Below are 12,688 nucleotides of genomic sequence, written 5' to 3'. Positions count from 1 at the left end.
CTCCTCAAGAACCAAATTTCAGTTGCCGCTATTCTTTTCCTCGTGGTGTTGTTGATTGTCCAGCACTCACAACCGAATAATAGTACAGACCATACATACGTTCTGAGTATTCTGAATATGTAGAATAAAAAAAAATTAAAAAAATTAAAATAATTTTTTTATCACGTTCCAAATAAAGGCAGTGTAAAGTTTAAGTTATATGATGAGTAATATTTTTGATACAAGACTAAATGATTTTTATATAATGGAAATGTAATGTAAAATAAATAAATCTCACCTGTCTGTTTAAATGCATGTATGTATGTATGTATGTATGTATGTATGTATGTATGTAAGGTATATTTAGTTGTAAATAACGTGTGAAGTTCGTCATCATTGTATACTTTCGAGGGAAAAAAGAAAAAAGGAGAAAAGAAGAAGGAGAAGGAAAAAAGAAGAAAAAAAGGAAAAAAAAAAAACAGTATCTCCAGCCGTTTGAAACGCTGTTCTATTCATTTGGATTTTTCGTCTGATTCTATGTATATTTAGTTTCTTTGGATTTTTCCTTTTTTTTTGTCAAACTCATTGAATTGTACCCATCACCTTCGTCCTGATCATTGAGAATATATGAGTTTTGGAACGCTCCTTCATGTGTATTTTACATGTATGTGCATGTGTACGTGTGTGTATTCATATGTGAGTACATGCTTATAATGTGTGCCTCTATGTGTGTATGTTTGCATGTGTATGTATATGCATATGTATGTTTGCGCACATTCTGTGTGTATGTATGTATGTGTGCATGCATGTGTTTATTTTCATGTGTATGTGGGGTGGTGAAGGCAACCCCTCTAGGAGAAGGAGACCAGTATCCACATTAAGCTGGTCTGCAGTTTAACTTTTGCTGGCTATCTTGCTCTTGCTTGGTGCTGGATCTCAACATTTTGAACTGAGAGAGAGATTTAGCTGTCGTACAAAGCTAAATCTCTGTAACATGATCGTTGTATAGATACTCCCTCAGGCATTTTTCTATAAAAAATAGTCCTATAGCAATGGAAAAATTGTGACGCGTGTAGGCTTGAAATGCTGGAAGCATGTAATAATTGATCTGCCATCATTATATATATCCGTGTGTGTATGTACGTATATGTGTACATATGTTTATATATGTACATGTATATATATATATATATATCTACGTGTATATGTATGTATATATGTTTGTGTGCGTTTGTATGTATGTATGTATATATATATATATATATATATATATATATATGTTTGTCTGTGTATATATATGTATGTGTATTTATGCATATGTGTATGCTTGTGTATAAATGCATAGATATATATGTATATATATATGTAGTTAAATGTATGTGCATATGTGCATATATGTGTACACATTTGTATGTATATATGTATATGTGTGTTTGTATTTGTATATGTGTGTGTATATATGCGTATGTATTTATGTATGTATGCATGTGTGTATGTATATGTATTATGTATGTATGTATGCATATATGTATATATGTGTGTATGTTTATGGATATATGTGTGTGTGTATGTGTGTGTGTGTATGCCTGTATGTATATATATATATATATATATATAGCAATGACCGTCTTCAGTGTCATGTCTGCTTGAGTGTGTGAATTCGCCGGTACCACTAAAAAAAAAAAAAAAAGTCATGTTAGGGCTCATGGACTTTAAGTGTCTGAGGGAGTGGCACTCGTCTGACAAGACGTTGCAATCATCATGTATGTATGTATGTATGTATGTATGTAGTGGTCAAGATCTGGTGTGGACTTGTGTTAAAAGCACACAAATGTCTTAGCATCTTTCTGTGCTTCTCCCAGACAAATCAACCCCACGTGCATGTCGTGACCACTGCTACGCAGACGGGGCTCTGATAAATGGCGAGTGTCCTGCGCCATATAACTGGACCTCCACTGCCTTGTGGGCCAAGGTTATTTAACCAAAGGCTAAGGGTGATGTAACCCTGACAGAAACCTCCAGAGGAGCTTAGGCCCTGTAAGCTGCGGCATATATGACCCACCGGCATGTGGAATATGCTCTGGTGCCCAGCAATCTAAGTTCCAGTCATGGATCATGGTGGCATAGTGGGTGGAGAGATCTCTGTAAGCCATAGTGAAGGCAACCTCCCTAGGAGAAGGAAAACTCTGATATAAAACCTGCGATGACTGCTGCATCCAATGATGTTGACTTGCTCTTCTTTTTGGATCAATGTGGCAGTTGTTTAGAGAGTGGGATTTTTTCTGTGCAAAGTCTTTCCCTACTATAACAATCCTCACGCACATATAAATAAGATACCCTTTTTACCATCTCGCGTATCTTTATAGCAAAAAAGGCTGGCTGTAGTCTAAAACGGCAAAACATTCAATGATTATAAACGTAAATGGCAATAAGGGAACTGGAATTTCTAGGGCCTGGCAGGTGTTTCAGGGCTCCACAGCCTGGACCCGATCGTCATCATACTACTGCAAGGAAATATATGACAATGACCATCGGCTATTGGAATGTGCGGACGCTGCTTGACTTGCCGTCAGCAATAACGCATCTAGAGCGTAGATCTGCTCTTGTATCTAAGGAACTTCAACGTTATGACATGGACATAGTTGCTCTGTCTGAAACCAGGCTGGCTGATGAGGGACAGTTTTCTAAGTTTTCTGGGGCCTACACCATTTTCTGGAGTGGTAGAGCGGATGGATGAAAGAGGGAATCAGGCGTGGCTTTTGCTATAAAGGCATCAATTCTTTCTAGCATGGAAGAACTTCCCTGTGGTGTGAGTGACTGGATCATGACTATGAGGTTACCTCTGGTAAATGGTCGTTATACAACTTTTTTGAGTGTCTATGCATCCACTATGGATGCAACAGAAGATGAAATGGTTGCTTTCTACCTTGCTTTGTGCAGTGTAGTTAGACGCATTCCCTCTGCTGATAAGATCTTCATTCTTGGAGATTTTAATGCTAGGGTGGGAAGAGATTTTGAAACCTGGGATGTGCTGGGTAAACACGGAGTGGGCCAGTGTAATAGCAATGGTCTGATGTTGTTGTAGTTTTGTTCAGAGATGGGTTTTAAAATCAGTAACACCGTGTTCCAGCAGAAAGACAGATACAAGACGACCTGGATGCATCCTGGTTCCAAACAATGGCACTTGATAAACTATATGTTAGTCAGAAAACGTGAGATGAGGGATATCTTCAGTGTTTGTGCCATGTGGGGTGCAGAGTGCTGGACCGACCATCGGTTGGTCCATACAAAGATTAAGTATGTTGTGAAGCCCAAGATGAGGGGAGCTAGAGTGGCTATCCCAAAGCGACAATGTTCCCCGTCTAAGGGACAATATTGTGAGGGAGAAACTAGTTAAGGAGATGGAAGAGACTGATTGTGAAAACACTTGGCCTGCTTTTAAGGAATCTGTCTATGAGGTATGTGAGAGAGTATTAGGTTATTGTGAGCATAAATATCAGGATTGATTTAATGAGAATAATACTGAAATTCAGGCTCTGCTTAATTCAAAAGCCAGGGCATTGCACGCTTATCTCAGGGGTGGTTTGACGGATGGTGAGCAAGATCGGTTTAGGGACAAATTTAAGGCAATCAAGCACGAGGTGCAGAGGAGGTTGCGTAACATGCAGGATGAATGATGGAGGCAGAAAGCTGAGGAAATACAGCTCGCCTTGGATTCGAACAACACCAAGGTCTTATACAGCCTACTGGGTGCGGTTTACGAACCATCCAGATCACCTATCACTCCTCTGCGCTCGAAGGATGTTGGGGATCTTCTTCGAGACCCTACCGACATTCTTCATAGATGGAGGGAGCATTTCGATGACCTCCTGAACAGACCTTCTTACGTTGATCAGGAGTTTGTTAGGTCGATTCCTAGCAATCCGGTCAAGGATATCTTCGCAGAGGTTCCTTCTCTCCAGGAGGTTGAAGCAGCTGTCCATAAGCTGAACAATGGAAAGTCTCCTGACCCAAATTGTTTGCATGTGGAGATCTTTAAATGTTCTGGACCCAAAATGATGCAACGCTTAGCGGACTTGTTGCAGACTGCTTGGCGGGATGAGTGTATTCCGCAGGATTGGTGGGATGCATTGATGGTAGTGCTATACAAGGGAAAGGGTAACAGAGATGAATGTGGAAACTATCGAGGCATGTCTTTGCTGTCAGTAGTCGGTAAGGTGCACTGTAGGATCATGCTAGACAGAATGCTGGAGCACATTGCTGACAATGTTTTGCCTGAGTCGCAGTGTGGTTTCAGAAGATGTCGAGGGACAGTGGATATGATTTTTACAGCTAGGCAACTGCAGGAGAAATGTATAGAACAGCAAAAGGGACTGTATCAGATGTTCATTGATTTAACTAAGGCCTTTGATACAGTCAATAGGGATGCTTTGTGGGAGATTCTGAAAAAGCTTGGCTGTTCTGGAAAGTTTGTAACCATCTTAAAGCTTTTCCACGATAATATGAAGGCTATGATCAACGTTTGGGAAAAGCTGGCTGATCCGATCTCAGTAGAAAATGGTGTTAAGCAGGGAGACATTCTAGCACCCACATTCTTTGTGATGTATTTTACCATGGTCTTTCGGATGCCATTTGGGGGGGGGGTGCTCTGATGGTGTCTGTAGTCGTTACCGAACTACTGGGGGGTTGTTCAACATTAGGCACTTCACTGCAAGTACAAAGATACTCACCAACACGATTTGTGACTTGCTCTATGCAGATGACTGTGATTTGGTGGCTCATACGCTGACTGATATGCAGCATCTTGTGGATGCTTTTGTGGTTGCCTGCAGCGCATTGGGCCTGACCATCAATCTGAAAAAAACTGTCTTAATGTATCAGCCTGCTCCGGGCATGCCATACTATGAGCCATCAGTTTATATCTGTGGGTCAAGGATAGCGGTTGTCTCTAAGTTTGTATACTTGGGCAGCACACTGAGTATGTCTGGTACCCTGGATGATGAGGTATCGTTACGGATCAGTAGGGCAAGTGATGCCTTCAGAAAGTTGGATTGGCGTTTGTGGAGACGCCATGGGATCTTGCTGCCAACTAAGATTAAGGTTTATGCGGCATGCGTTCTCTTTACTCTTCTCTATGGTTGTGAAACTTGGACAACATACAGGGAGCATTTCAGACGTCTCGAGCAGTTTCACCAGATGTGCCTACGGCGAATCCTAGGTGTGGGTTGGCAGATGTATGTCAGTGATGTGGAGGTGCTTGAACAGACCCAATGCCTTAGCATTGAGGCTCACATTATCAAGCATAGACTGAGATGGAGTGGACATGTGGTGAGGATGTTAGACAGTCGACTTCCCAAACAACTCCTTTATGGCGAGCTCGCCGAGGGAAAACGTCTCGCTCAAAAACCTAAATTAAGATTCAAGGATTGTTTAAGATCCACCTTAAAAAAAATGTGAGATTGATGAAAGAACCTGGGAGAGTCTTGCTTTCGATCACGGAGGGTGGAGAAGGACCTTGCGGGGAGGTGTGGGCAAGTTTGAGGCAGATCGAAGCCAGTATGAGCGGCTGAAGCACAATATCCAGAAAGGGAGGGTTAAAAGAGCAGTGGATGGGAGGGGGAGCTAAATTGGTCTGAAGTGTGAGGTGTGCGGAAGAATATGCCTGAGCAAAGCTGGGCTGATGAGTCACCAGTCTCCACATTGGCGCAGCGGGCCACAAAGCAGTCTTGAGTTGCCAGAGTTAACCTGTGTCAACTGTGGGCGGACATACAAAACAGCAGGAGGTTTGAAACGGCATTTGATCCTGCATAAAAAAGAACATCAAGAACGTGCTGCTACTGGTGCACATGTCTGTATAATGTGTGCCAAGGAATGTCAGAGTTTAGCACGGCTTAAATGCCACAATGTTTTCGTGTTTCTATATACTTTTTTTCTTTTTTTTTGTGCTATATCAAGTGATGGCAATGTTCGAGAGCGAATTTGCTGCCATCATGTATATATATATGAATGTCTACCTAAAACTTTTGACAGAAGCGACGGATTTTCACGAGATTGGTATCGTTTTGAAGCTCGATCCTTCAGACAACAAATATGGAAAAATTGGCTAAAAACATTAATTCTCTCACCCTCAACTGGGCACTTTTCTACAAGGAGGGGTCACTTTTCTCGCCGATATTTTTGAAAGTCATCCCCTCTTTTTGATTGACTAGCCTTAATTCAAACCTTTGTCACTTCTGGTTTGGTGATGGGCACAGCGGCAAAGGCGTCACTTTTTGTTTTTCATGTTCTTTTCCTCCTTCGCGGTACGGGTTCGAGCCTGCCTACCTACTACCACTTCTTTTTTTGTTTTGCTCAACACACACCTCCAAACACCGGGGCAACGCCTGACACCCAGACTAGTGTAAAATAAAAAAAAAATTAAATCGTTTTATAAAAATGTTAAAAGATCATTTTAGTGTAACTCGATTTCATGAAGAACAAAATTTTTTTTGCTCTTCCTTAGATAATCTAAGAATCTAAGGAATATATATATATATATATATATATATATATATATATATATATATATATATATAATGAGATTTAAGATAAAATAAAAATAAATATATGTGTATATTTATATGTTTTATAACTTAAAATAAAGAAGAACTGAGGAATCTCGACCAGAATACCAGGAATGATAAAAAGGAAAGACGGTGGAAGAGGGATAGGTTGTATAAAAGATGGTGTAAATGAGACAAGAAAAGAATTAGAAAAATACATAACGCATAACACAGAAAGAATAATTACTGCAGCAAGATACACAGAAGAAATATACAAGATAGAAAAATAAGGAAAGAAAAACGGGGAAAGAAACAGCTACAAGGACGATTCATAAAGATGACAAAAGATGATACGAACAAAAACACTTGGACATAACTACAAAAAACGAAACCTAAACAGGGAAACTGAATCCCTAATAACAGCTACACAAGATAACGCGATTAGAACCAACCACATCAAAGCAAGGATCAACAAGACACAAGAAAACAGCAAATGCAAACTCTGCAAACAAAGAGACGAAACAATAAAGCACATAATAAGTGAATGCAGAAAACTAGCCCAAAAAGAATATAAAAATGGACACAATAATGCAGATGATTGCATCTTGAACATACAGACAAATGGTACAAGCATAACCGGCAGCAGTACTGGAAAATGAAAGTTACAAAATCCTATGGGACATGGGTATACAAGCAGATAAACCCATCCAAGCAAGAAAACCGAATATCATAATAGTTAACAAGAAGGAAAAGTCTTGCCAGGTTGTAGATTTTGCAGTTCCTGTAGTCACAGAGTGAAAATCAAGGAGACAGAGAAGCAAATACACGGAACTGGCAACAATCACGAGGTTCTTTGCCTCCAACTCTACACTGGACCCTCTAAACCACCCCCTACCTGACTTTCCTATGCGGACAGACGCCAAGCTAGACGATCTGGAAATCACCCCTGCTCAGGTGCATGCTATCATAAAAAACCTTGACACTTCAAAAGCATGTGGACCCGACCTCATCCCAGCTGTGCTATTAAAAAAGGGCTCAGCCGAAGTAGCTCCAGTTCTCTCCAAACTCTACAACAAATGCCTTAATGAATCTTGCTTTCTGAGCTGTTGGAAAACTGCTTCTGTGGTACCAGTATTCAAGAATTCTGGCGAAAGAACTGACCCATTAAATTATCGCCCTATTAGACTCCTCCCACTTTTTGCCAAAATATTTGGGACCTTAATTAACCATGCTCTAGTCCAGCACCTTACAGATGCTAAACTTCTGACCGACCATCAATATGGATTTAGACAAGCCCGTTCCACGGCAGACATCCTAACTGTAATCTCTGAACGCATATACCATTCACTGGACAAAGCGGGAGAGGGCAGAGCAGTAGCTCTAGATATATCTAAGGCTTTTGACAGGGTATGGCATGAGGGTCTCCTCAGGAAGATTAGATCTTACGGTATCACTGGTAGAATACTTAACATAATTAAATCCTTCTTAGATAAGAGAAAAATCCAGGTTGTCCTCGACGGTCGTACGTCTAAACAATATAATATAAATGCCGGAGTGCCCCAGGGATCTATCCTTGGTCCTCTGCTGTTCCTGATATTCATAAATGACCTCCCCGACAAAATTGCCTCTGAGATGGGTATATATGCTGATGACACCACACTCTATAGCAGGCATGACAGGAAAACAAATGAACATATATCTAAAGTAATGGCAGAAACACTAGAGGATGACCTCAAATCAGTAGTGGAATGGGGACAAAAATGGATGGTAACGTTCAATGCCACCAAGACAAAACTTGTTTCATTCAATAATTACAAGAAACCTTCTCTACCACCTATAGCAATGGCCAACAACTCTTTAGCTGAGAGTATGTCTTTCAAGCTCCTTGGCCTAACGTTCACAGGAAACATGAGCTGGAACAATTACATCGAAGGCATTGCCAGGGCCGCTGCGAGGAAGGTGGGCTCTCTCTACTGTGCTAGAAAACTTCTAACTCCCGAAAGTATCCTGTACCTCTATAAGGCCACTATTCGCCCATGTATGGAGTATTGCTGTCATATTTGGGCCGGTGCATCGGCTACTAGTCTCTCGCTCCTTGACAGGGTTCAAAAGAGAGTCGCAAATCTGATAGGCCCTAAACTGGCATCTAAACTTCAGCCTCTGTCCCATCGTCGAAACGTTGCATCCCTCTGCCTGTTCTACAAGTATTATAATGGTGAATGCTCTAAAGAACTGCAAGCACTTGTGCCCCCACGACGTGAACACCCTCGACAGACCCGACAAGCTGCAAAATCCCACCCCCACACTGTAGAGATCCCTAGATGTAAAAGATCTTTCTACTCCAGTAGTTTCTTCCCCAGAACTGCTAGACTTTGGAATTCCATTCCAGGTCACTGTTTCCCCAACTGTACTGACATGCATAAGTTCAAGTGCAACGTGAACCAACATCTCGCTGCCCTAATCCCTACATAGTACCCCAGTAGATGTTTCCCCTGATAGTAGCCCCCTACACCAAAGTGGCAATGTGCCTTGTTTGGGGTGAAAATGTAATAAAAAAAAAAAAGATAGCTCAAAGGAATCTGGAAAATGGAGAAAGTCAAGATAATACCAATAATAGCAAGAGCACTAGAAACAATCCTGAAAAACTTTGAAAAAAGAATAGGTGAGATTGGAATCAAAGAGATAGCCGAGAAGTTACGATGGATAACAATAATGAAAACTGAAGAAATTTTAAGGAAAACCCTTGAATGCGGAGTCTAACACACAAACTACAAACACAAACTGGACATACAGAAACAGCTACATGAAAACTGAAATGATATGATTGTAAATTTTTTATTTTTTATTTTTTGTCTGTGTGTGTATGTCACGATAAACTGGCACCACACTAAATAAGTGAGGAGGGTCAAGGAGGATGGAAAGACCGAGAAGACAAGCACTAACCAGACCTTCGCTGGTTGAGTTCAAAGAGGACTGAGACCCAAATTCCAGTGAAGACCAATGGTTGCTGCCAACAAGAAATTAATGGTAAGCAGCTGTTGCGATAATGAAAATTCTTTTACAAGGGTTATCGAAAGAGGTGGAGACTACTGTAAATCTGGGGAGACTTGTCACTCAGATTCCAGAGAGCACCACAAGTTGTTCTCAAAGAGAAATCTTTGATGATGGCCTGTGTGACTACTCCTAGTGAGAAAATGATAATCGAAAGAAAACAAAAACATGACAGGGCCGTTCAAATGCATTTCAAATCAATATTAAGCAAATATTAAGCAAATATTAAGCAATACAAGTTTCAGAAATTTATCATCAGAAAATAAACTTACCCAGAGCAGCCAAAGCACTCAGTAGTATCCTTGTCACCATTATTGTCTTGAAGTTTTTGATGCTTTTTCCAGATTGCAACGTTTTATGTGATCCACACCACGTGATCTTCAAGCATTGTAAAGTGGAAAAATCTATATTCATTTGTAAAAAGGGGTAGAGGATGAGAGAGAGAGAGAAAGTGATAGGATGAGGAGTGTAACAAGAGGAAGAGTGGATGAAAGAGAGAGTGAGGAGGATAAGAAGGAGAGGGAGAGAGAGAGAGAGAGAAAGAGGGTTTACGAAAATAAACGTTCATTGATTCTTTTACCCCCATAAAGAAATTGTTTCTTAGATATTGCTTTATCTTAGAGAGCAAGTGCTTAAGTGCTCTTTTATATCAATTTGTATTTAAACAGTATAAGATGTTGGATAAAAGTTAAGTTTATTTAAGCTCAATGGCTGATTTTGATAAAAAGAAAGGCGGAAAATTGTCAGAACAGAATTTTTTTTTTAATGTCGGCACACGTATCTGAGAACTTTCAAGGAGACGATCTGACACATCCGGAGTTACTGTATGAACCAAGCTGGCAATGATGACGGTGCATCACTGAAGATTTCCCTTGAGGCATTCATAAGATTGTAATTCACAATTAACAAGTAATCATAAGGTACTAACAGAACCCATGGAAATTCGACTGAATGAGAAATATATTGAATCAACAAGTTTCGATAAAGCTGATATTTTTCTGGATAGCACAAAAAATGAGTCTTTTGAACGAAAAAACTAATAACATACAGCAAATATGAGCTTTTTTATCAAAATAATGTCTATTGTATTTTAAATATAGAACTGACCCAAATGAGATAAATTAATAAATACTAATAAAAACTCAGAAACTAATATTGTGCTACATAGTTCAATAGAAATTTAAACAAAATCACATTGTAAGAGACAATCTTTAATATACTCCTTCAGCACTTCTTGGCAGACAATATTCTTATTTTTACCCTATTTCTTTCAAATTTTCCCTTTTTATGATGTAACATTTTGCTGACTTTCTTTGGTGAAGAACTGTTGCATGTCAAAATTACTATGAGTTCCTTCGCCACACCATTACAACAATGACCATATTTTAATATAATGATATCCAAAAATGAAGCTATATTAAAGGGAGGCCATTCTCATATTCTTTTCTAAGGTTGCCAGATTGGCCTTTTTAAAACCAAATTTTGCGAATTTAGCCTTTTTGTTTTTTTTGAAGCAGTTTGGCCTTCAAAGATTGTATTTGGCCTTTTTCAAAACATAACGTACGAATTAACTAAGGAAAGAAGAGTTCTGGGCCCCCAAAATCACCAGAGATTAGGTCATTTCTATTATGATTTGGTCCCTGTTGATTTTGTGAGTGGGAGTTTAGTCCTGTGCAGTTCTAGGAGGTCCACCCTCCCAGGATTTGCCTTCTCTCTTTGAGAAAGGGTTTAGTTTATTGCTAATCGCCTGAGGCGCCCCTACCGGGGAATGCCGACGGGGCCCCGCCCAGGCACTTTTTGCAGGTCAGAGTGCCCCTCCCCTGAGATGCTGCCTTCTCAACCCCACTTTCCGACTCTGGTGTCATATTTCTTGCAGTGGGAAAAAACTAAACAAATATTATGCAGATTATATGACTGCAAATGGAAACCTCACAACTGAAGACAGTCAAGAGTTGCATGTATAAAATCTTTGACAGACTGACTTCACACAATTTTCATTGATACCTGCTGCAACATAATGCAGATGAGTGCGTGGAAAAATATCAGCAGCAGCAAAGGATGGCTGGCTTACAAAGAGATTAGCAGCAGCAGTGGCTGAAAAATGCGCATATGCAAATTAGGAAGTGTGCATGAGAAGAAAAAGGAAAGAAAGGAGGAAAAATGCACCATGTAGTTGACAGAAAGAAAGTCGACGTTGAAGAAAATGGACGAGTAAAGTCGAGGACGAGAATGGGCCGGCTGTGGTCGGCATGCAGTCGGAGGAAGACAAAAAGTGTGCTCTGGGCGAGATGGACGCTGACAAGAGACTTTTAAGTGGTGTTGAGATGAGAAAGTCTAACGTAAACAAGTTTTTGATGAGCCGTTCCATATAAGTTAACAAATTTACCGAATTTCCATTACTAACGATTACTATACTGTCCAATTTCTACTGTACACTCTTTAACCCTTATCATCGAGTGGCCTCTTGGCCTTGATAAGTGGTGATGCCTATGTAAAAAAAAAGAAAAGAAAGTAACGATAATAAAACCTCCGACCCAGATTTTTATTAATTTCTTTCGTTTGTTTGTTTGTTTGTTTACTTGTTTGTTTGTTTGTTTGTTTGTTTGCTTGTTTGTTTGTTTGTTTGTTTGTTTGCTTGTTTGTTTGTTTGTTTGTTTTTAACTGAAACGCTACACCCACAACTAAAAGACACATATTGTAAACTGACTTTCATTTGCTTTTCATCGCAGTTTCGGATCTAATGCAATTGTTAAATGTTTTTTAGCTTCGCTTATCAAGACGTAAAGACCACTCAAGGATAATGGTTCATGAATTTCTTTGGTAGAAGGTGAGACCACACATTTGGGATTAGAGATGATGGTTGCAATTGGGCAGAATTAGATTATTAAAAAAGACAACTGAACAAGAATTTGTTAGCATTGAACTTTAACCTGACCATGTTGTAATCATCTGGGAATCAGCCTTGTGGTATTGTGTTCCCCAGACGGGCACTTCTTAAACTTTGCTTAGTTGGATTTGGGTAGAAGCTAATTACTTAAGGGGCAATTCAACAAGAATTTGTTAACATTGGACTTGAAAACGACCATGTTGTAGTCAACTGGGAAACAACCCAATGG

The 12,688-nt window shown here is 39.9% G+C and overlaps 1 protein-coding gene and 1 long non-coding RNA gene across 2 annotated transcripts in view; one reads left to right on the top strand and one right to left on the bottom strand.

Annotated features, from left to right (window-relative positions):
• LOC145263549 (uncharacterized) overlaps positions 1-9,974 on the bottom strand; it is a 51,822-nt gene extending 41,848 nt beyond the window's left edge. The window contains exon 1 of the mRNA XM_080120403.1: positions 9,845-9,974. Coding sequence (XP_079976529.1) covers positions 9,845-9,884 — 40 coding nt within the window. The 5' untranslated portion in view covers positions 9,885-9,974. The remainder of the gene's footprint in view (positions 1-9,844) is intronic.
• The window catches only part of LOC145260258 (uncharacterized), a 280,225-nt gene that overhangs the window by 249,373 nt on the left and 18,164 nt on the right, over positions 1-12,688 (top strand). The window lies entirely within an intron of this gene.

The sequence above is a fragment of the Euprymna scolopes genome, chromosome 3 (assembly GCF_053919585.1).
Source record: "Euprymna scolopes isolate OS-2025 chromosome 3, ASM5391958v1, whole genome shotgun sequence".
In the NCBI taxonomy this organism is placed as follows: Eukaryota; Metazoa; Mollusca; class Cephalopoda; order Sepiida; family Sepiolidae; genus Euprymna; species Euprymna scolopes.
Note: the sequence above shows the minus strand (reverse complement) of the source record. Positions and strands in the feature narration are given on the sequence as shown.